This window comes from Gasterosteus aculeatus, chromosome 6 (genome assembly GCF_964276395.1).
Source record: "Gasterosteus aculeatus chromosome 6, fGasAcu3.hap1.1, whole genome shotgun sequence".
Taxonomy (NCBI): domain Eukaryota; kingdom Metazoa; phylum Chordata; class Actinopteri; order Perciformes; family Gasterosteidae; genus Gasterosteus; species Gasterosteus aculeatus.
Genome location: NC_135693.1, coordinates 7,952,121 through 7,977,093, shown reverse-complemented (window position 1 = coordinate 7,977,093; position 24,973 = coordinate 7,952,121). Strand labels below are relative to the sequence as shown.

The 24,973-nt window shown below is 43.1% G+C and overlaps 1 protein-coding gene across 1 annotated transcript; it reads right to left on the bottom strand.

Moving 5' to 3' along the window:
* Window positions 1–258: 258 nt before the first annotated feature.
* On the bottom strand, window positions 259–19,105 carry sptlc3 (serine palmitoyltransferase, long chain base subunit 3). Its single transcript, XM_040179268.2, has 12 exons — window positions 18,785–19,105; window positions 17,194–17,385; window positions 16,364–16,518; window positions 15,321–15,469; window positions 12,172–12,296; window positions 10,845–10,938; window positions 8,881–8,986; window positions 7,447–7,666; window positions 5,194–5,320; window positions 3,027–3,162; window positions 2,173–2,302; window positions 259–2,095 (listed from the first exon to the last, which is right to left on the bottom strand). The coding sequence occupies exons 1-12, from the start codon at window positions 19,097–19,099 to the stop codon at window positions 1,970–1,972; spliced, it is 1,875 nt and encodes a 624-aa protein (XP_040035202.2). The 5' UTR covers window positions 19,100–19,105; the 3' UTR covers window positions 259–1,969.
* Between the last annotated feature and the right edge of the window lie 5,868 nt (window positions 19,106–24,973).

The following is a 24,973-nucleotide window of genomic DNA, read 5'->3' as shown; positions in this document are numbered from 1 at the left end:
CTCATACCTCGCCGCTTGTCTTTAAAGGAGCTGCCTTTAGAGTAGGACGCCAGTTACAGGTAGAGTATAAACCTGCCTGTCAGTGGGATTGTTACATAATGAAGGGTCTGTACGGATAAAGACAGTTTTGTTCCTGCTAAAGACCATTTTCTCTTTACATAAATAGCAGGTTCACACACACAGCTAGCAGAAGTCAGATACACTCAATACTGACTAAAGCAAAAAGCAGTTTTAAAATAATAAAAAAAAACATATAGATCTTCTTTGAGCATAATTTTGTTCTTAAACATAAAAGAGCATTATTCCTACAGTGGAGCACTCCATGTCTTAAATGCACAGGGCTCTGTGTGTGAATGAATTCTGAAGGTCTTGAGTTTCTCTTTACAGGCGTTTTCCCTGTTGTTACCCAACAGTGCATTCAAGAATGTTCACATTCAGACTAAAAGGTGAAAGTAAACACAAATTACTAACAGACATCCTGAGAGATCTCCCCTAGATCTTTACGCAACAGTGCATCGGTATTGTATGACATCACAGATATTAACAAGTGTTTTCTAGGGTCTCTGGCTATAGGAGCCAGATGTGGATGTTCACAACTAAATGAGCTTCAATGGTTTTCTCCTTTAGGGGAAAAGGAGTTTTTATTTTAATTCCCTTTTCAAAAAAAAATAAAAATAGAATTCTACAACCGCAGTTTTCCGCTTTTTTCCCCCTCCGTGGATTGCAAATCGCAATCCGAATTGCAAAATCTCATCTCAGTGTTGTTTATGCGAAGGGGGGGGAAACAAAACAAACAAAAAAGAAACCCGGTACGGTCTCGAGAGCAAACAAGTGTCGACTAGACCCGGCCTGACACATTGTGAAAACACATTCATCTATAATCCTTCTTGTGTTAATCAAATGATTACCCCATACCACGAGAATTTAGAGTTTGGCGCTAATTGCTAGTTTAGGTTTCTTTTGGCCCAGGTGTTGCATACTCTGCATGCTTATCTTCACAACCGTTGCGTGGTCCGTGTGTGAAAGGGAACAGCGGGTCTTTAAAACATCATCAATTAAGCTGTTAGGACTCGGTGGATATGAGCAGTCTCGCCACAAAACAAGCCGTAGCACCTTTTTTAGTCTGTGCAGGGTTTCTCTGGATTCAACAGTAGTTGCGTAATTGCAGCGTGATCAAGAGAGAAGCTTTATAAAAACCGTTCACTACGGAGCGCAACAAAGGCACCTTCATCAACTTTGGCTTAATCTGTTCAGTCATGAGATGTTTAAATAATCATGTGTCAAGAAAAGACAGATCCAAAAGGAGCCTGTCATCTGGATGATGAATCAATCTTTGTATTTAGAAAAATACATTCAGGACATTTTTCATGTGCAGCATCGGCCGTTTACTGAAAGAAAAAATAGAAATCAGCAGATTCAACATGCCAGCTAGTCAGTCTTACACCGTGGGGTGAAAGGACTACTTCATACTTGGGAGGAAAATGGGATTCCTTCCATCAAATTTGAACACTGCGTACCATTCTCTAATAATAACAACCAGCATTTCTTTTACAAATGAAGGTGGATGCTACATCAGGAGAAGCAAAAAAGTTTTGAAAGTCTGAACATGAACATAAATTAGAATAACTGTAAAAAAAAAAAAGCGAGAGTTCTTTGGTCTCAATATAAACAGATATACTACACCTGAGTTTGCGGCCCATTCAGCAACTTTTGATCAATAATTTCATGTGTACTCACAATACAATGCATTAAGACTGAGTGGATTTTAATAGCGCATATAGAGAGTCTCAGTTTCAAAACTGAGTATTCCGTTAAATTGCAATGTATTAGAAAAATGTAAAAAAAACAGCTGCGTAGCGTTTGGCCCTTCTTCTGCTGTGAGACATTGGTGTTAGTCTGCGTTGTGTGTTTATGGGTCTGCTGTGGCATGGACACTTAGGCTTCGTTTTGACACTGTCAAATGAAAGCGTCAAGGGTCATATAAGCTGCCCGAGTCAAAGTCTGTCTCATCACAGAGGTCAGGACAAGAAGAATATTTAAGTCGTGAGAACTTCAGACAGAGGTTGTCTCCCACCTCGTTCATGTGGCGCAGCACCTGAGGACAAAAAGGAACCGGCTCAGATTGTGTGCGCTGTATGTAATGTCGTGATGTCGGCAAGTGTGCGAGTGTACCTGGTTCAGCATGGCTCTGCTGTGCGATGCAGACAGACAAAAGCGAGCTCGGGCCTCTGTGATCGGAGTGGCTGGGAAGCCGACGACCACGACACCAATTTTCCTCTCCAGCATTTCTCGAGCAAAAGCCCTAAAATTGAAACGACATAATACAACTTGGGGCTTGAAGATGGTTAAGTGAATTCACTCAGATGATGTGTGTTTGTAGCGCTGCAGATACTAGTGCGGCACATCAATCTAACACCAGCACATTAAAGATCAATTACAGTATACTGTATGTGACAATGGCAATCCGAACAAATGGGGACCAATTAGATTTGATATTAGAGTAGCTGCAGAGACACCCCCTTCATCCGGTTGCTATAAAATACCTAAGAAATGCACTTTAGTGTTGTTACCAGAGGAAAGTGGGTGGGTGGTTGGAAAACTCATACCATCGGAATTATTAACTCACTCATGAAAATGGAGCAATGTAAAAAAAAAAAAAAAAAAGGAGCTGCTGATTAGGGCAGAACTTTCTGGTGGGATTGGCCTTTTCATGGCCGTTAGTAGTGACTGGCATTGAAAGACACTTCATCCCCAATTGACTGTACCGAAGGGGCTCAAAGAAACCCGTGTTGTAGCTAATCACCACCTGATGTTTCCTCTAAAGTGGCCACACTTTAGGCCAGTCTTCACAGACACGGTCTACACTGCGGATTGTGTATAAAAAGGCAGCCATCCGAACCACTTGAAGAAATTGATTGTGACGACGAGGGAGAGCAAAGTTGATACTTTGCATTTCCCGCATTTAGTCCGTGCTCAATGAACACCCGATAGCAGAGGTTTTTCTGTGAGAGTTGAAGTGTACTTACACCACTTTGCCGGGCATGTAGAGCAGGATTGGTACCACGGGTGAGTCATCATTGCCGTAGATGATGAAGCCCATCTCCTTTAACCTGGCCCTGAAGTATCTGGTGTTCTCTGCCAGTTGGCGGACCCGTCTAATGCCTACGGTTGAAAAACAAGCACATCACAAAATAAGCCAGAGTAAAACACACTCGCTGTTTTTTGGGGGGTTTTTTCAGTGCAGATTTCTCCCGTCTCCTGCAGGGAGGGACATCACTTGTAAGTTGTAGCTGCCACCTGTAGTGCCACCTCTCCCCGAGTCCTGCACCTCCATCTGGGCCGATTCAGCCTACACTATGAACTCGCCCGTGATTACAACTCAGCTGCGGCAGCAGATGGTTCAGTTTTGTCCGCCTGACGGCATGCCGTATGCACTCGCACGGTGCCAGAATGAGCTTTTGCTAAATTGGCTACGATGAATTTCGCACTAAATGAGTTACTGCCGCTGGAGCGCAGCAACGTCTGGAACGGAATGCAAATAATGCTTAAGTATCACCTGTATTTCAGATAAATGTATTAAGAGAAGAAATCAAGAGGCGGCCACGCTGGACCCCCCCCCGTGTGTTCCCAAATGATGTGAATCGCTGGAGAGCCCGGTACTCACTGGATGAGTAAGTGTTTGGCACGGCTCAGCCTTGGAACACAACTTTGTTTCCTTCTGCTTACCTGGGAACAGATTGGCAGTTCTTTCGTGGGGGTGTAAGAGAGCACTTTAAATCCCCTTATCTCAGCAGAGAAAGAGAGGGGAAAAAAACATTTGCCAAAAAGCACGGGCCCCATTTTATAAATTGTTCCTCTCTGCTAGATAGAGGGCAAGGAGGTCAAAAACCTGCTGCCAGACTCTGAAATCCTTTGAGTGGGTGAGAATGTGCGGATGTAGCCGTCTGTCAGGGCTATTCCCCGTTTCAGTGCTCCAGTTGGCTTTAAAGTGCGAAATTCAACATCAACAAGGAAGATGGGGGGAGGGTGGGGTGGAGGGGGGGGCAGGGAAGCACAGAGAAAAAGGTATGAAAACATATCAGGTATATAAAGTGCGTGTGACGTTTCTTGTCACGGTGGGCTTTTCATAGTGTTGTGATGGATGTTGGAGACGATGTTTTATAAGACTACAGTGTTTGCAGTGTTCTCTGCCCTCCAACAGACAGGACAAGACTCATTTTTTCCACGACAGGTATTTCGCTGAGCTGCGTCAGACGCAAAGCATGTCTGGTTCAGAGCCAGATGAGAAAGTTCTCTGCATGAAACTGCGATACGCCTCGACCGTGAGACACCAGGCCGTAGCCCGGGGAAGGATTAACCCATGCCGGCACCCTACGGCAGACACGTTGTGTATTTTTCTGTCTGCATTCGCACCAAATCAGGCGTTCCGGCAATTATCTCAGGGTCGCGCGGCGGCGCTTCCCCTGATGGCTCATTAAAATGAAGCGACTGCAGAACAATCAGCGGCTTTTTTCACTCATTGCAGGGTTGCACAGCTGTGGATTATCAGTTATGTAATTTGCCGCTGTCTCCAAATGTTTATTCTGTTATTCACACTTTTTGCCCCCCAATGTCCCCACCGCTGTCGGTTAAACGCACATTCAAATGAATGAGAGGGGGGGACGTTATTTAAAGGCAACAACTGCCCTCTAAGTTTTGTACGTAGTTACTGCCACGTGTATTAGATCTAGTCCCACTACTTCCTACCAGAACTACTACAGTAACTCTGGCACTACTCAACTGGTCTGGTAGTGACTCTTCTGCCCCAATGCCTGATGCCGGTCAAGCAGTAACTTTTCAGAGGTACAGTGTTCCTCACAACACACATATGAAAATAATTTCCTCCACGTTAAGGTCACGTGTGCTCAGGGACTGCGTGCCCCCCCCCTCCTCTTTCTACCACTACAGACCCCCATAATTGCAAACACATTTTCTGACTGAGCAGCTGTTTGTCTTTCCCTGCAGGTCTGGAGTTTTTACTAAAGTTAACAACGATAACATCCTCTGCATTTGGTTTGCTGGGGTTTCCACTAAAATGATATTAAAAAAGGTGTAACACTTCATAATCATTCGTGTAAATAACATCAGGTTTGACAAACATGTGGCAATGAGACTAAAACCTGCGGTTGAGCAGAGATGAGCTCAAACACCCACCTTCTGTGCTGCCGTCGCTTCCCATGATACACTTCATGGCACGTATGATCTGCTCAGCGACGGGAGGGGACATGGCCGCCGCGTATACTGCGCTGTGAGAATGGCCGCGGAGGTAGTCCACCAGGTCCTGCGATGCGGGATACAGTGACACGCAGACAATCAGCAGAGATGCTAGTGTGTTCAGTATGTCATTTAAAAAAAAGAAAGAAAAACACACACACACATATATACAAAAGCAAAGTGTACGCGTGTTCGCTGACATTGACTCTCTCTGGTCTTCTATTAAACAGAAGGGTGGCCTCGCACTGTCATCAAACCCCCACGGGAGCGAACACACGTGTAGTCAACACCTGAGAACCCATTAAAATACCTCAAGTCATCGTCTCTGTCATTAAGGCGACTGCAGAGCAGCTCGAACGACTAAAATGAGCCAGAATGAGGAGTGCCAGGGTTATTTTCCCCTTAATGTCAGCAGGAGATTCACTCTGCAAGTGCTTGTCAAGAGAGGAGCAGAGCTCCAGGATCCCCATTGGATCCTGGGAGCACGTGCGTGTAAGCGGTCTGAGGTTGGGAGCGGGGCCCAGAGCCTGGACGGGGTGCTGCTCGGTGGCCAGTGGGTGCGGGGTGACGACACGTACCCGGAGATGCTGTCTGGCCACCATTTCCACTCTCAGCCATCTGTCCCCACACACGCACACACACCACACACACACACACAGAGGGGAAGGGATTTTTTTGGGGGGGGGCGATGCTCAAATGTAGGATAAGAACCTTTAAACAACCCAACATCTGTTTTCGTTTAGGCAGGGGATTTTGAGCGCTTTAGGGCCCTCGCAGGATTTTGCCCCGACCAAGATAAACCGGTTAAGGGAACATGTCCGAAATCCATCTCACGTCTGCGGCGTGGACTGACAGCTCAGAGTGTTTCCTCAGCCACAAGGTGGCCACATTACCGATGTGGCGATACACAATCCCACAATGTAGGAGTGGTGCCAGAACAGGGCACACGCTTCACCGGATGCATTTAATAACCTACACTCATTGCAACCTAAGTATTGAGTAAAGGCTTGATGAATAAAAGTTTCCTACGCGTACGGTTGTGGAGAATTAAAAAGGAGCTTTAAGTTATTTTTGGTACACTCATAAAATAGCTATAACATGACTGTTTTCCAGAACACATCTGCAGATGAGTTTTTTTGTCGGTCAACCCGGCAACAACAAATAAGTCAAATCTTAAAGCTTTTTCGCTCTTTTTTTCCTGCCCGTTTTCTTTCAGGACTTTACTACAGCCAGCTGTCAAACCAAGCAGAGCGCTCCTACTTCAAACATCATCACGCTTGTTAAAAGTCGTCCTGTTAAATCTAGAGCGCAGTTCCGACGCCCGCCACAAGAAGGGGCTGGCCCCCTGCCAGCCTTTACCTTCTTATTACGGGAGAGCAGGGCCTAGCCAGCATCAGGCGAGAGAATACCTAATTCAAGCAGCATGGCCGTTTCCTCTGTTGCTTTCTAATCAACTGCCATGTTGATTAGTATGTACTAAAGTGTACCTTTTAATGGAGTGAAAAAATAATTAAAAAAGGCCCGCAGCCACAGCCTGGGGAACATTTGTTGGACACGTGAGCGCTGCGAGCGAGGCAGCGTGTGATGGAGTGTCTATGGTTGGAATCAGACCTGGGTGAAAACCTTTCATGGTGGGTTTTCCCTGCTTTGGAGCCATTTGGGTTAATGTTGTTAATATCTACAGGCAATGGTTGACAGGTTGTTTAAACAATGTCAGGAAAGTATCAATTCAGCGCTGTTATTTTGATTGTATAAGAATGGCATTTTCTGTTTCTATGCGATTTAACCCACCTACACGCTGTATATTTTAAAATGTATCCTGACCTTTTTTGGGTCCACAAGGACCCTTTTTGCACAGCAACTCCACTAGTTTCTGCCTGTGAGGCAGCAGTGAGGATGAATATATAACTATCTTACCTTGTTTTTGTCTCGCATTTTATTGTACACGTATGTTTTTGCATTTTCTTATGTTTTCAATGAAAACATGACAATGCTTGAGTAGGAACACCTTTAGAATAAATGTGTGAGGGGAAATTCTGTGACCATCTTTTTGTAAAACGATTAAAAAGACAAAAATATGAGAAAATGTACCTAATGTTGAGAAGGCACTCTCAACAAACTATAATGATATTGAGTATAAAAGGAAAGTTGAATCAAAAAAAGCTAAAGCAGAAGATCTAACACATTAGTTACCTTCTTGCCTGCGATATAGCCTCCAGCAGCCCCAAAGCTCTTGGTGAAGGTGCCCATCATCACATCCACATCAGATGGGTTCACATTGAACAGCTCAGTCACTCCCCTCCCCGACGGCCCCACTGCCCCGATGCTGTGGGCCTCGTCCAGGTACAGATAGGCTTTGTACTTCTTCTTCAGAGCGATGATCTCAGGAAGTCGCACCACTGAGCCCTCCATGCTAATCACACGAGAATCACACAAGCAAAGCCTAGTTACAAAAGGAAAAACGTGCGCACACTTCATCAATTATAAACCCCACTCTTGAAAGGGATTTGGTTTAAAAGGGCAAGAATCTGACCCCGGCCTCACTTATTGCACGGCGCAGCATCTGTACATCTGTAAATCCATATTACAGAATTTGAGAATCTTCCAAGAATCTGTCTGCTGGACTCTTTCACTTTACCGCCACCTCTCTCCCATCTCGTCCTCCTCTCTGCTGCAAGCCTTTTAAGGCTGCAAACAGACAGCATGGCTGAGAGTATGGCTGAAGAAAACAGAGCAATCCCAGACCTGCTATCTTAGCTTTGCCTGAGATGACACAAGACAGTGTTTCACCAGGGTCATAGTGGACATCAAAGGCAGGGCCGGGATACAGCAAAGCATGCCTACTCTCTATCTGAGCCTTTTGATGTAACAGGGAGGCGATATATGGAGCATTAGTTCTTGCCGTGCTTTACCAAAAGGTTTCTTCAATTCCTGACATTAGACGTCATTGCCTGATAAAGCCGCTCCAATTACACACAATTAAGTTGTCTGTCAAATTAGCAGGACTGTTTAAACTAATAGTTATGTGGATAGCAGCTGATGGCCCTGTTGCAGACCTTGCTCTTCATTTGATTAGGAATGTCATAAAACCATTACATAAACATCAGTTGACTGACTTTGTAGATTTGCAAAATGCTTAAAGCACGATGAACATGTTGTGTTTTAGTTCAAAAGGGATGAAATGAGGCTATAAAGAGGGAAGAAAGGAAAAAAAAAGATGGCAGTTGGAGCTGGGGGTGTAGCCAAGTCAATCTCTGTGGCTCCATTTGGCCTTGATTTGGAGCTAATGAGCAGATGGAGAGGGTCACTAAGACTCAGGATAGCTCACTGCCGGGAGAGACACGGGATACCTTTCTCTTCCCTCCAGTAATGACACGGTGCCCAACCAGACAACGCAAACAGTCTATTATTCAACGGCAGGGAAGCAGTTGAGAAAAAGAGACCATTATAGGCACTGCTAAACACTGGTTGAAAGTTAAAGCTCTCTTTGGGCCTGGCTGTGCACAGCTCTGCTAGTGACCACATGGAAGCCTATACTTACAAAGAATACAGCTGCACTTACCGATGACATGCGTCCGTGAGAGTGACTAGTCTAGTGTGTGCGAGTGTGGTTGTGTGTTCTTTAACCTGTAGATGCCTTCCACCATGATGAGGATCTTCTTCCAGGGCCTGTGGGTCCGTGGCTGCCCTGAGCAAACTGCCTCTTTCAGCATTTTCTCCAGACTGTGCATGTCTAAAAACAAACAGACACATGCAGACATTGAAATTCAACTCATTATGTGACACCCCATTCCACCGAACACTTGGTCTGTAACTGGTCCAGTGTACAGCGTGTGGACTGTTGCACAAATCAGATCAAGGGACCAACTAAACTAAAATCATGTCAAATAGAAATTGCCTCAGGGCCGGGCCGTTTACACAGTACACATTGCATTACTTTATCTGCCAGTAACACCTTTCACACACTACACACCGCAAACACATCTGCATTCTGGTGCAAATGAACACCTGCTTTGTCTGCGTCAGGCCCGTTTACTAACTGAGCTAAACGCAGCGCCATGTGTGTGCACGGTTGCTTAAAATTAGGATCTCAATTTTCGCTTCAGCAAAATAAACTCTAAATCCCAACGGGAAGTTATCACAAGCAACACTATTATTGCCCCTCTACTGCAAACCAGTAGATGGCAGTGTTGAATAGCTGTGGTCTATACAGCAGCTAAGAATGACCACAAACCAACCACCGGGAGCAGCGTGTGACTTGTCACAGCTTATTTATCTGTCACAGACGATCGATAGAGCTCAGCAGAAAAAAAAAAAACAGGTTTACTGAAGAGGCAGCAGATGCTCTTCTGATAAAAATCTCAACAGAGCACCAAAACTCTTGCCCATTGTCAACATTCAGGAAACCAGACAGTGAAAGAGAAATCCACAGGGGCTTGTGGAGTGCAGAGACAAGAATGAGAAAAAGATTATTTCATGGTAAAGCACTGATTTGAGATAAGCTGTAAGACTGTGCTGAAGGGGACGGTGAGTCTTGGCTTCAACGCACACATACAGTTGTGGATATCTACGAGTAGTCGTTATCTTATCTTTGAACTGACTCTCTGGATTGAGTAATGGTACTAGCATTATAAATACAGCCTAACCTCCAACTAAATATGGAGAACGGTTGAAATAATTCTGCATTCCTTCACAATGTTAGTTACTATTTGAAGAATTTCCAACACCGAAACCTCACAGAGCTAAACTAGACGAACCAGTTCCTGAGCTGTCTGGTATGAAATTCAATCTGCACAATAATATAAATATTAGGCTCTGTCATCATTTGAGACAAGGTTTGCAACTTTCAATACATATATTGTCCAACCTATCTGTTGATGTGGCTGAGTTCATTTGTCGGGCCCTCTTAGCAAATATTGGCCTTGTACTATTAAAGAGGCCATGAATGTCTCGTGCTGGAGGTATGAGGGAAGGGAGGGGTCGGCTACTCGTGTGCCTGAGGGCTCCTTGCCTTCACAAAAGGCCGTTGGGATCCGCCTGTCCCCTGACAGAGCATCGCATGTTCCCAATGGAAGCGCGGGGAATGTTGAAAAAAATAATTCTTCCCGGTGTTGCCTATTGAGGGGATCTAACTCGATCACAAAATGGAGAGCATTTAGGTCAAGTGAGGTGACATTTTCATTTGAAACAAACTTCTATTTTGCTGCACTTCGGCTCATGGATATAACCCAGTCGTGACTGTGAACTGAACCTGAAGCTTTTACACTTGCTGCTCTATACACAGAATGTTAAGTAGGTCTCTCCTAAGGCAAATCCTGTGCCGCACAGAAAGTAACGCGCTTCCCACAGCTGCAACAGTTCAGGTGGATTAGAAGAAAAACTAAATAGTATGTGCAGTGGTTGTGGCACAAACAGATATTCCAACTTCAACACTAAATTTATGGCAAGATAGACTACTATATATGTCTCAACAATGTTTGTTTTGGCTAAGCCAACGCATTATGGCTTGAGTTAACACATTGCGTCGTAGTAAGGCAAGAACTATGACTAATAGGACTTATTTCTAAACCAAAAAGAGTAGCAGGACTCACTGTTGTGCTTGAACACCCGAATCGTTGCTCCCGACAGTCTGGCCCCCAAGATGAGCGATGTGTGATTGAGCTCATCGCTCAGTATCAAACCACCCTGGAAATCAGCAGAGAGAAAGGATCTCATTCAAATTTCCACTGTAATCATTATAGTGTCAGATGTCATTTTCAATTGAGGGGTCTATACTTAGAGGAAAATAATTAGCTCGTCGACGCTATGATCAGTCTAACCGCATTTGGACGGAAATCATCTCTTTGTGTGCAGACAACCTACACAATTTGGTTTGAATGGGGGATAGCATTATTCTCTATGCATTTCTTCTATGTTGTGTTGCTTTTGTAGCTTGTCCTAGTGTCCAATGGGCGGTTTAATAGTCAAAAAAGGGATCCACGCGGCCAATTACATTCAAGCCCACTCCTCTTGCCCTGCATGAGTCATCATAAGGCTCCATCTCTACGTCCTCCGTGTGTTATGATAGTTGTATTTACTGTACATAAACATACTGTATCTGTCAGGACCTGCTGACGTTTCCTAATAAAGAGTATGGGGCTTCATGTTCCATTAAAATCAGCATGCAAATTAATTCAACTGTTCAACTGAAATTCTCTCCAGAACATTAGCATATTTAACACTGAAGCTCTCAGCATTGGACTTCCTTTAAATGAACTCTTGCAGAGGAAATGTTGACACCGTCTCAGTGATGGATAGCGTCGGAGTGGCCCGGGGTCCAGCTGGCCTGGTCCCTGGTCTACCAGCAGCTGTCACTCTAATGTATCCCTGCCTGTACACAGCGGCCTGTCCTGGCACGGCTGTCTCTGTAGGATGGAATTGGCAGTGTGGTTCGACCCCCGGCTCCTGCAGGCTGACTGTGGGGATTCAGCCTAAGGGGCTGCTGCGCATCCTGAGCTGCATAAACGACCCCGTTCTCATCACTTAAAACTGCCGACCCTCCCCTTCTTCCTGTCCGTTCCCATCACAGATATTTGTGCTGTGTGTTGCCCCCGGTAACCGAGGGATGTGTGTGTGTGTGGCTGGTGTGCCGACAGGCCACAGTATGGTTAATCAAACCCTTGACAAAGCCTGTCCTTCCTTGTCTATGTGACTCAAAGCAGCTATGAATGCCCACAGCCGTATGCTCCTGGCCACTGTAATGTTTCATTAGGATTTTAATTAATGGGGTGGGTCAGGAGTTGTTTGCAGCAGAGTTTAGTTGACTGTTAATATTCAATAATATAGGCCATGTGCACAGAAGGAACAAAAGCTAATCTGATAGACTTCTGCTGCGATGTAATAGAACATCCTATATATTTAATCTGTTAAATTGCAAACCTTGCCAACGATTGCTGGAATGTTCATTGAGTTGACGGCAAAACCCATCCCAAAAGTCATGGAGGACTCCACTTTGAGGAAACTGGCTACAAGTTGCTCCAGCTCTTCGTGGATGCTCAGGGTACCTGTGAGACAAACAAATCCCAGGGGTATAAGTCACCATGACAAGATCACTTGTACCTGCAGGCTCATCTGGGAGTCCTTTAGCCCTTTGTTTCTTTTGTCATCCAATCACAAGCCTTGACAGAGATGAATGCCTCGTGATAAAAGGCAGGAGACCTACATGAAACAGCCTGCACCAGCAGCACGCACAGCACCTCTCCGGGCATTTCAAAAGATTTATAAAGACAATAGGTAGTACATTTGTAATTTAGTTTAACTACACTTTTTTCATCCCCAGTAATACAAAAAGTCAAGTTGGAAAATGGTTCTGCAGCACCAGTTGGGACTGAGGCAGTTGGGTGATAACCCAATGTGACAGGTGGGTAACAGAATTAATTTAGAAAATGTATCACATTGTTACCTCTCAACTGACATGGTGTTTTTCTATTTTGCGCAATAAAAACTGGGCTTTTGGGAGCTTCTCAGTACTGGCTCTGCAACCAGCTGAAAAAAAGAATTACTGTTATAACCAAGAGGACGGTAGTGAAAGAGTTTTAATGATACAAAAGCAACTACTTTGAAGGCAAGTGCCAACATCACAGTAGAACACCATAAAAACATTCAGTAAAAAGATTTATATTAAACATTTGTATATAGTTTTACAAGATTAAAGATGAATTACCATCAAACTAAATAAATCAATAAAATGAAGCTTGGTTTTGAGATATCTTAATGTTATTAGGGCAATCCTAATTAGACTATAGTAGTAAATTAAGTCAATAATCTTAGGAGTCATAAACCAGAGAGCAATTATTAAAAGTTCACAGACTGAATGTCTCGGGACGGAGTGGAAAATGTGTATTAAGATACGTGTAGGGAAACCATAACGCAGTGAAGCAGCTCAGTCTTTATCCCAGACAAAATCGATTCTTTTATTTCCTCAACCACTCAGGCTCACCTCCCCTGCTGGCATGTGCAGCATTTATGATCAGACCGCATTTGCTCCTTACGGGGAACCTTTTACATGAGGTCTGGGTAGTCTGCAGGTGAGGCAGAGTCCTCATTAGGTCACACTGGCTTTGCTGATTTGAGTTAGAATTACCAAGGTCGCCTCTCTGGCATCCCGATCATCAAGCGACACAGCAATCGCGGAGGTTAACGAGCCCTATTGTTAAGGGACCAAGATTGAGCTTGCTAAATCCTGCTCTTCTATTATTTCTCTTCAAAAGGCTTTACGACAAGAGAAAAAACAAAAACAATCCTGGATGGGTTAATCATTTCTATCACTGATGTCGACTGGAGTCTCAGCAGACCAGTGCGGCTTGGCTTTAACAAATGTACAACGAAAACAACATATTACATTAATGTATCAGTGCGCGCATACTGGTGAAATACTTATTACCATGTGTATTACCGGTAGATGCACACTTAGTATATTTTGGTAATTTGTCGTTCATTTTAACACATGACTTCACTACAGAATGTTAATGATTGCAGGAGAAGCTGCTCAGTGAGCTATCCATTAAAATAAATCCATGAATGTTTGACATATCAGTGTATGTATGGGAGGGAGTGCTTTCAGTGCACTTTGCATCTACTTTGCATCTCTAGTCATTATAAACACATTCTATTTTGCAGTATTATATAAATATTACATACTTTACACAGCCATGGCAGAATTATTTAACTGAACTAGACATTATGTACAGTTAATCGCTTGGCCTCTAAAAGAAAGGCCAAAATTAAACTACAGTTTCTAAAATTATTTCATATCAGATGAGTTAGTTGAGAAATGAGATTTAGAATTAAATCTGTCCAAATGGATGCGAGAGGCCCAGAAAGAAGTGTAAATTGTACAGGTGAATAGGGTAAACAAATAGATAACACTATGCACCTTTTGCATTTTTGGAAGAGATCTAAACATTTGACAAAGGCAGGTTCAATCTTGTTGTAAAATCCTACAGCACATAGAGAACTATGAAACCTCCCCAGTTGATACATTACATTGAGACAATTATTCACGTAAGGTTGTTTGGAAATGCTATGTTCAAAAAGTAAAAAATAAATAAAAAACACAAATATGAAAGTAAAAACTCAATGAACTGAGTGCTTTTAAAAATAAATAAGAACTTGCGTGTCACCAATACCGAACTAAACCAGTTGTGATGGTGTCCCTGCTACTATTGGGATAGTTGGGTCTAATAATTGATGCTTAATAAGGTCTCATGGGAGAAATGCATGTGGTTTCTTTAGCCTCACAGTGAGCCAACTAAAACAATCCCATTTTGAAAGACAAACAAATAAACCAAATGAATTAACAATGGATGGTGCGGAGGAGTGCGTGTGTGTGGTTTTGTACTGGCACACTTCTCATTTGCACTTTACTTCCTCTGGTATTCTGTTTGTTTTTTTTTTCCTCAAACTGGTGATATTATGAAACACGAGGCGGCCGCTCAACCCGCTTTGAGCTTTTCAGGTCTCCTCGAGCCAAGCCTACTTTCATTAGATATACAGTGCGGTCGTGTCAGAAGTGCCTCTTACATCATCGACGGTTAGAGAAGGAGCTATGACAACTATGCAGCCTGTTCTGTAATCTGCCATCAGGTTAACCCATTGGCATGTTTTGAACCAGCCATGGCTGACATTGGGTGAAGGCGGGTACTCACAGTAAAGGCGCCAGACTATCGCAAGGATAACTCAGACATTTACGCCCACATCCACACTTATGGGGCAATTTCTATCACATATATAATACAGAAAATACATTTGGCATATGTGATGAGGGCATTGGAGTTTCATGACCGGTTTGACAGTCAGTGTCAACAGCGTCCGCTAGAGATTTTTTAAAACAGAGGCACATGTAAGAGAAATGTGAAGCACTTCAAGAAGAAGTGAAACAGCCCCTGCCATATGCTCTGGAATTATGAGATGATTTCAAGTATTCTCAAGAAGAAAAAAACAAATGCCCTTGTTGGAGCTAGCTTAAGAGAAGAATAGCCACAAGTTTTGTTTCCATCTGTACCAATGCACGTTCACCACAGACTCACCAAGTTCCTGCCTTGTGCTGCAAACCCCAACTCCATACTGCTGCGTTTTGGCTGCTACCGTTTTCAGGAAGTCAGCGTTGTTCTCGGCAAAACCAAGGTAGTTGTAGGAACCCATGTTGATGGCATTGTGTATTGTCCTCCCAGTTAACCTGCAAGGTTAACATTTGGCTCACTTATACAATACACACACACAATAATAATATATATTAGCCAGTTTCCTTTTATTTCCACAGAGGTACAGAATTAATTACATAGTATGAAAAGTAATCAACTTTCAATTAAACATAATTTATTATAAACGTGTTGTCAGTGGGGTTCAGTTTGTTAAAGAGCAATTATAATACTGTTCATAAAAAGGTGAAATACAGTGATTTCAAGCGTAACCAGCATTTGTTAATCAGTTTTTGTTGAAAGGTATATAATTGGATATTCAGTCATTATGCTGTACACGTGTACGTCAGCAGAGAATAAAAGTGAGAAAAGGTGGAAGCGAATTGTCATTATTCACAGAGTTTATAGCCTTACTGATCATTTTATCAACTGACCAATTCCCACATAAACCTGCACATATACATCTCCCGCACCCTTTCTAACCTTTGCAGTCACGATAAACCTCATAAAACGTGTAAGTCACGCCTACCCCTTTTTCCTGATTCATAAAGACAGATCCCCTCCCCGTGGCTCGGTTCCCATTTCTATTTCTAATAGATTCCCTGCCCTGCTGAGAGACAGAGTCATCTTAACTGTAGCTAAAAATCCAGGACTGCGTGTCCTTGCTGATGACATTCGCCAATATACCTTAGTTATTATCTTAGAGAGGAGGAGCTTGAGTTAATCAATTCAATTGTGGTGATAATAGTACTCAGCTACAGAAGACGGATGTTTGTGGTCAGGCTCAGCTACAGATGACGGATGTGTGTGGTCATGCCAGTTTGAGACAGGCGACAGCAGTAAACGTACGTTGGATTATCAGTATAAGGTTGGTGTAATCTGCTGTGTTTTCTATTATTATTTTGTATTCATAAATAACTGGAGCAAAGTACCTGAATGTCCAGTTGTAGTCATCAGAAACCCTCTCCATCAAGTCAAAGACAGGTCCTGGTAGGCTGCACACTGGACGGTTCCAGTTGTCTCGTACCCTCATGTACAGGTTTCTTGTGTAAAAGTTCTCAAAATCTTGATAAAGTGGTACAAAATCCTGAGAGCAAAGACAAAAAAACAAAACAATTTTCCAGTAAGCATCTTCCAGGATGTCAATGAGTGGCTCAGCAATCCGAGCAAATAAGTAACTTCACTAAAAGCTAGTAAAGCACAAACAGTTCATGTTTCCTCCCCCCTAAACATAAATCAAAACATTCAACATGTATATAAAAAGGGTCTTTTTCACTTTAACAAGAAATAAATTAATTTTGCCACATTGCATTTATGTTAGCGTTTTTTAATATGAGACGCACAAAATAAACCATTCAGTACTACCAACTAACTAACCAACCTAACTGGGATTCTTTGATTTAAAACCTATGGAAATACAATGGCTTCCACGTGGCAGTGCTCAGGCTTTATCTTCTAACCAAAGCACAGTTAGCTGAAAAGAACCTCAATCCTCTGAGATTTAATTAGGTCTTCAGCAGATATTCTCTGTGGTGTCCTGTCTCACCCATGGCAACATTATAGAGCGGATGAACATGAAGAGAAGGAGGCAGAGAGAGGGTTTTGGAACAAGAATTTAAATAATTAGGGAAACACAAAATGTGTTGACACCCAAGGCATGCCCCATCTTCTATTCCAATTGTCTGGGTTCACGCGAGTCTCTAAACTACGTGTGTATGCCTGCAATAGGTCTAGGATTGTGCCGATTGCACGCTTCACCTACTTTTTGTTCCTCTCTTTCCTGGGCAATGTTGCGCTTCTCCACGCCCACAGCTCGGAGGAAATCCCTGAAGTAGCCAAAGAGCGTGACAATGCCGAAGCCCAGGTATGTCATGACAGCCACGTACATCGGGGCCTGTTCGTAGGACTCCTGCCTGGGCTGCTTGGAGGCGACAGCAGTCCCCGGGCCCTTTGTCTATACAACGAGAGACGCACATAAGCGGCCTTGCATTGCAGCGGACAAAAGAAGACAACGCTGTTTGGATTCAAAGTGATTGTAGTTAACAAACAAATAAAAACCCAGATTAAGAGGAGACAGATAAAGGTGCACAGAGGGCACTGATGCATATTATTCAACACTGAGACAAGCACACTGGAGGGTTTTCTCTCGTAGGGTTATCGATAAAGGGTTATTTTGTCAACGGTAATTTAGTGTGTATGTGAACCCTCATGTTTTTCTGTACTTGGTGGAGCTAATTTCAGCTCAAAACATTAAACTTACTGTGTACTCAAAAAAAAATACATAAGGAAGAAATTGTCCCAGGATGTAAACTGACATAAGCAAGATGACAAATATGAACGATGAATGAATGAATGATGAATATGAAAAACGTTGGAAAGAAGAAAAATAGGAAAGATGTCACTTCCGGCGGACATTATGGTTTGATCCATCGGTCTCTGATATTGATTTAAAATGTCGTGCTATAAAATGTTCAACGAACGGATAATTATTTATTTTCAAAACATTCGTGTAAAAACAGTGTTTCTGAAGGCAACTGCTTTAGTTTGAAAACCCGGTGGTTAACTTTAACTAACGTTAATATACGTTATGATGCTAACGGTCATATGCTCGGTGCTAGCTAACGTTAATCCATCCCTTCAGCGTCAGCCGTTAACTATAACACGTAAGTTACAAACGACTTTTAAACAAGTGGGGACACATTACATAAACTAACACAGATTATGGAAATTGAATGATGTAACATTTGGCACGGTCTAATTTAACGTTACATAAGTTAATTTCAGGCTTAAACCAGGTGACATATTTGTGCAGACGTCATAGCACAAACATTTTTTTTTTTTTACAAAAAGGCCACAATGTGCTGCAAGAGTCAACAGCTGAACTAAACCCCGCATTCACGGTCCCGAGAAGCACAATGAAAACCTGTTCTTTATAAATGGCAAGAACTTCAGGGCGCGGTCGTTGGTTCGTGTATTGCTATTTACTTTGTTCTTCTTAGGAACCAACAAGCCCCTCGTAAAAAAGAAAAAAGAAAGCACATTCCTAACCACGGTGTTTGTCACGCGGCAAAACGCGACACAAGAAGCATTAATATCACTAAACATCGCGAGGCACAACTGTTGATACCGAAAGAAGTTCCAACTGCCGAATCCTTCCCCTTCACAGGAGGTTTCAGGTAGGAAGCCCCGAACCAACTCAACCCTCGCTCAGATGCAGGTGACAGCTGATATATACCTCCCAAACAAAATGGTACAAATACCCGCCTCCGTGAAGGGAACCGTAAAGCAGGTGCACGAAACAAATTTGAGTTGACAAATAGAGACCCCTGCCGCGCTGACAGACGCGACGTTACCTCTCTCCGGTTGTGAAAGCCATTTCTCTTGATATCCTCGCATTTGAGCCCGCTGAGGCTGATCTGCGGCAGGGTGCTGGTGGCCACGGTTATTGCCATGTTCCTCTGCGGCAGCGCGGCGGCGGACTCTCTGTTTTCACCGGCAGGTGTGCGTCTCTCGACTTCCAAAGGTGACTTCCTCCTTTCGTTGCCTCGGTTCTGCCTCTCTGTTGCGTTTGAACATCGCACGTTCAGCTGTTGCTCCGCCAATCCCGTCTGTCTTCCCCCCTTTTTTTTTAACCCAAATGAAACTAAGTTACACATATCTTGAGTCATGCAACTATGCAATTCCCTGTAAAATAAGCAGTCATACCTTTTGATAGTTTGGGCAGGCTACATTTAGTGAGATTATATAAACTATTATGTAAACTTGTGAAACTGGTTATGCTGAGACATACAAATACTCACATAGGGGTTTGTACTGTCATTGTTTCATCTTCTTTCAACGTCAAGTGAAGAAATACTACTGGGTTGGAGGGTAAACACCAAAAAACATATTCTGCTTATTTTGTATTTGCAGATTTAGTTTATTGTCTTATTTTTCAGAATGGCCAGTCTGATCTGACAGAATATTAATAGTAAGGTAATAGTAATAGTAATACTCAGAAATTAATTTAAGGCTTTATATATGTATATATACATAGTAATATAATGTGGCACTCCTCTCGTTCTTGCTATAAATCTTTTCTTCATGCCTTTACAGGTGAGAAGGCCGGCTCAGCTACATCTGCAGCGTCTATCTGGCTCCTGGACCACCTGAGGAGGCGGATGACTACATTCATGGAGGCTTCAAGTCATTCTCATAGCACTAGGCCACTGTCTTCAATGTACCGGTAACTAAAGCAAATATTTTCTTTAATGTTTTCATGGATTATGTTTGAGGTTACAGCTCTAAGCAGTAATGTGTGACAATCCAGCTCATTATTAAAATTATATAATTATTATAACCAGCTCATCCAGCTGGTTATAATAATTCAGCTATGTGGCATTGTTTTCACAAAGCGCAGAGCCATTAAGAGCAGGAAGGGGTACTACTATTTGTGGCCATTGTAGTTAGTCTGGTTGATGATTTACTTAAGTGTCATAAATCAGAAACACTGCTATTCACAAGCCTGGTAAACTTATTTCTTCATGTGGGCTGTTGACATTGTTCTCTCTGCCTGCATTGTTCAGATTTTTCCGTCTGGGCAACAACACAAAGAGATGGCCGGCTAATTAAAGGCCAGCGACCACTCACTGGCTTTGTGGTGCACTTAGTTTTTGGGCACACAGTAAATCAAAAAGATATGCAGAGGATAGTAAGTGAAATTAGCAGTTTTTCTTTACCTATTGACATTGTCCTGTTTGTGTTTTGGAGAGCAGGTCCCTTGGTGGCGTGCAGAAGCACAAGTAGAGAAGTAGATAGTCCAAGTGATAATATTCCAGTGAACTCGGAGTTTGGAATGCTACTGCATAGCTGAACATTACGCAGAGCGATTATGACATGTTTGAGGTGACAGTATCTTGCTCTCAACTCTACTTACAGCGTGTTTGGATACGGAGCACAATAGGTGAAAGGACTGCCGTACGGGACATTTTACAGCCTGTCCAATATACTCCACCTCCAAGTCATTTCAAGACAAATCATTTATCATCCATAACAATCACCAGACAGGCATTGTTTCCTCCTTTCCCAATCCACCACAATCAGAAAATGTGCCGTCTCCAACATTTGTCCAGCCTTCGTAGGTCTTCATTTCATGGCAAAACTGGTAGAACCAGGCCTTTAAATGCATTGTGTGATGTATTGGCTGAAAACACCCCGACCCTGCCGGAAGACACGCGTCATCTGCGCTTCAGAGGCGCCCTCACTCGACCTCTAACGTGTGAGGGTTAGTTGGTGTTGTCTAATAACTCAGGACCGTTTGTTGAGTAGGGAAAGGGGGTAGTTGACTGCCACCTCCATGAGGGCGAAGTAGGAAGGCTGACAGAAGAGTGCGGGGAGATCGTGGGTATTGCAGTTTGAGTAAAGCAGAGAGGGAATCACATATTGTGAATCCGGAGTCGTCGGCTTGCATCCAACTGTTAGAGGGTAGCAGGGCCCAGTCTTGGTAAATTAAAGGTGTTTCCTCACCTCCTCTTACATCAGCTTAGCTTGTTGTATGGAGCTGTCACATCGGCAGCTGCCCCCCCCCCCCCCCCCCCCGCCTGCCTTCACCACAGGATTGCTTTCTAGCAGAGGGACCAGATGTAACCTACATCTGTCAGGCTTCATTAGATATGTCAATCGGCATGCTTTGTTCCTTTTGGCTTCATAAATGTGTTTCATTGTTCATTTTTCTTTTCCAATTTAGACAATTATGATTTGGAATTTGAAGTTTCCACCATTGCACTTTTGACATAATTTATCTTGCTGTTGGAAGTACTGTCATTGAGGGTTTAACTGAAGTTGATCAATCTTTAAGGAGCATCACAAAATTAGGCTCATCTCCACAGCGGAATCCTCCATTTTACACTTCAGCGGGTGTCTTGGATATTTTTAAATGTGACTGAAGCTTGGACTTCATTTCTGTGCTTCCTGTTGGATATTGATCGATGTTCTACTCTTTTAACACGGCTAATCCTTTTATGTCTCACCCAGGCTGCTCTTCTCTGCATTTAAGATTATTGGATGCAGTTTTCCTTCTTAAGATGTGATGGGGAAATTTATTTTGGAGCCTCTGTGAAAGAGATTTCCCACCTTGAATACAGATGAAGGGTGAAATGGTGTATGCAGGGAATAAGCTGCCAACGGCGCCCGGTGGGACGTCTTCGTCTACATTGCTTTCATGTGAAGTAAAATAGGCTCTCCTTATATACATACCCAATACTAATCCATATTCAATCTGCTCGCATGTCTTTAATAGACTTATCTTCACAAATTTGCTAGCTTGACTAAGTATTTGTCTCGAATTCATGTTTGGATCTTTATTGAATTAAAAATACGCTTATGTATGTTCATTCGACACTTTGTATTCCAGAAAGCTCGCACCAATCAATGAAGGTGGCCCATTAGAGACATGGGTTGCCCCTCCACCTAGTGGCAGTGCAGGGGACAACACTTCAGCCCACAATCCCACGGACGGCCCAAATGCCACCTCCCCACCCGTGTTTTCCCTATTAAGGAAAGATTTGATTACAAGCAAAGGCACTTGCTTTAAGGTGGTCAGCGACATGTGGCATTAGCTCACCGCGTTGCCTCTGTAGCACTGTCCAGGGTTTCAGTGTTTATGGATGATCTCTTGTCATGCTGTGCTGTTTGAGGCCAGTTGTAATGCGGGGCTATATTTAAACTACCCCTGGGGTGCCTTTAAATCTTGTAATTTCTTTGTTAGGCCTGGATGACGTGATTTTAATAGCCACATCAGACAGAAATAAGGAAAACACAGGGAAAAGAGGAGTATTGAGTCTTGTACACGGTGCCGTCTTACATTCATATATTACGTCTAAGCCTTTTGCAGACGGACTTATCACGGGAGATTTACAAGCAGAATAATCTGACAGTCCTTACATTTGGATGTTAGAGGGGTGTGATATTATGCGGTGTGATACGGTTTGTTGTTTGTTTTTTTCGGCTGCCAAGAGGGAGAGTTAAAAGCGTGTCTATGTATAGTTCCGCCAAGCACACAATCCATTTGGACCACCACGAGAAATGAGAGAATTCTATCAAGTTGATGCATAAGGAAGGCTACATTGTTTTTTCCGTTGGCTTTTTCGAGGATAAGAATACATCATGTGTTCTTTCACCCTAACCCTAAATAGTGTCAACAACTTAAATTACATTTGGCTGCATTATTTCTAGAGAATGAAGGACAGACTGAAACATCCGACTGTATTTGAAAATCCAATTTGGCTTTAGTTATAAAAGTAGATAAGTGAATTTGTTTTTGACTGCCTGTGTTATTATTGATGTGAACGGTACAAATGTCTTCGATTAGTTCTGCATGGGAGTAGAAACACAGGTCTGTTCGCTCCTACAGCTGCAGTAACCTTGAGTGGGTGTTCACATCCACAGGGGGTGGAAGATTCCCCTGTTCTCTTCAAAAGCAAAAGGGATGGGGGAAAGACAGACTCTGAGCGAGAGAGAGAGAGAGAGAGAGAGAGAGAGAGAGAGAGAGAGAGAGAGAGAGAGAGAGAGAGAGAGAGAGAGAGAGAGAGAGAGAGAGAGAGAGAGAGAGAGAGAGAGAGAGAGAGAGAGAGAGAGAGAGATATTTATAGAGCGAGTGGGAGAAAGCGAGATTGTGGCTTGAAAGGTTAACGTAAGAGGGAGCAGCAGAATGAGGGAGAAGGAGAATGAGACTTGTCGGGTCGAACAGGATGATGGTGGAAAATGAAGATGAAACAAGAAGACTTGGAAATGGATGATACTGCAGACGTAACCGGAGGCCATGTGGTCCCCATTTCTGAGTCTCCGTAGGTCATGTTGGCACTTAATGTCTTTGTTGACCCAAGTTAAGCCCTGCAGATATTGTAAATGAGGCACAGAGGGCCTAGATGAAATATTTTCTTATGGTTTGTCCTGGGTTTTATATCCCTGTTTCCTCCTCTCTCATGTCTATGAACATTACTACTAAGTAAAATGGGCTTTGCTGAAGTGTTATTAATGTTGTATAACCTATACATGAGTCAGAATGTGAACTCCAAGCCTTAACATTCCCGTCTAGATAGAATTGTGTCACCAAGGCAACAGCTAAATCTTCGTCTCTGAAGTCAAATTTTGTAGAATTTCTGTTTTTTCCCTGCTCTGACAACTGAGGCAGCCATCCGTCCCAGGCACCCTGGAATCTGTTGGTCTATCACATTAACTCTCTGCAAGGTTCCAGACCTCAACCAAGCCTCGTCCCCGGCAGTGATTACAGTTTTCTGTACACAGTGACTGTCCCGAACAGGCCCACTGAGACTTTGTACCGAAGCTCCTTGATGTTGACAGTCAGCTATCAAGATAGGAAGCCAAACAGGCAGGAAAACGGCAGGCAGCGCCTCCCAGGAGCGAGCCCCTCTCCAGGCCGCTTCATCTATGGACAGTGATGGGAGGTTTTAGTTACAAGTCAGCGTTGTACTGAAGTGCAGATCCTATACATATATTATAATGGATTTAATGCGTCTGAAATGTAAAATATTTCACTGAGCTTTGTTGCAGGCCGAGAGGGGCTGATGATAAAAAGTGCTGATTGTCTTTGTACCTCTTGTTTGAAATATTGTTTTGTTTTGATGTTGTTGTCCAATAGACACTAAACACGTTTCAATTCAATGCATGGCTTCCGAAAGGTAACTAGGATGGAATGATTATACGTTGCCAGTGAAATAAGTTGGAAGATGCCTTTTTATTTTGGAAGAAATTGCAGCAAATGTTGATTAAAACATGAAAATAAAGTAACACTTTAAACATTGTGCAAAAATATGAAGCAAAGATCAACATGCTCAGTAAATGTCATTATTTATATTAATTTACTACCATGGATGATTTCACCTGGTCTGCCATACAACCAAATTAAACACACTAAATAAAAAAAAATTAAAGAAATAAAAAAAGACCAATAGCTGAAGGCGCTTTTTTATAAAAGCTTTCTAACTGGAGCACAGTTATGAGAGTATCAATCCACATTACGGGATACTGCTGTTCCACTCATTTCCTACGCGCTTGCAGCCCTGCGATGGGAACATCACAGTTACTCATTTAAAAGTCATATTCACTATGTGTTACTTCTTCCAGCTTTGGTTGGAGAGGAATGTTAATAAGCCCCATACGCCATGCAGATATAAGACTCCTTTTACTGCAGCGCAGGTTTATTCCTGGACTTTGTGAGGTAACACGTGGGAGGAGCTGGACTCTCATGCCTCTTATTCTCCTAAAATTGGGGACAAATGCAATTGCTAGTGCAAACCGAGGCTGGACGCTTGCAAACAAGTGCTCATGGACATTTAAAAAATGTGGAGAGAGTATGTAGCTCGATGACTGTATTATCGGTGGGATGGGCTTCGATTAAGGCCAATATAATCCAAAATCCATTTTGGGCGAGATTGAACACGGGCATGAAACTTGTTCTTTGAGGCTGCTGCAAATCTATGGACTTCAGTGTCTACAGTTCACTTCACTCTCACTTTGGAGTCCAGAGAAGTACGGGTCAATAC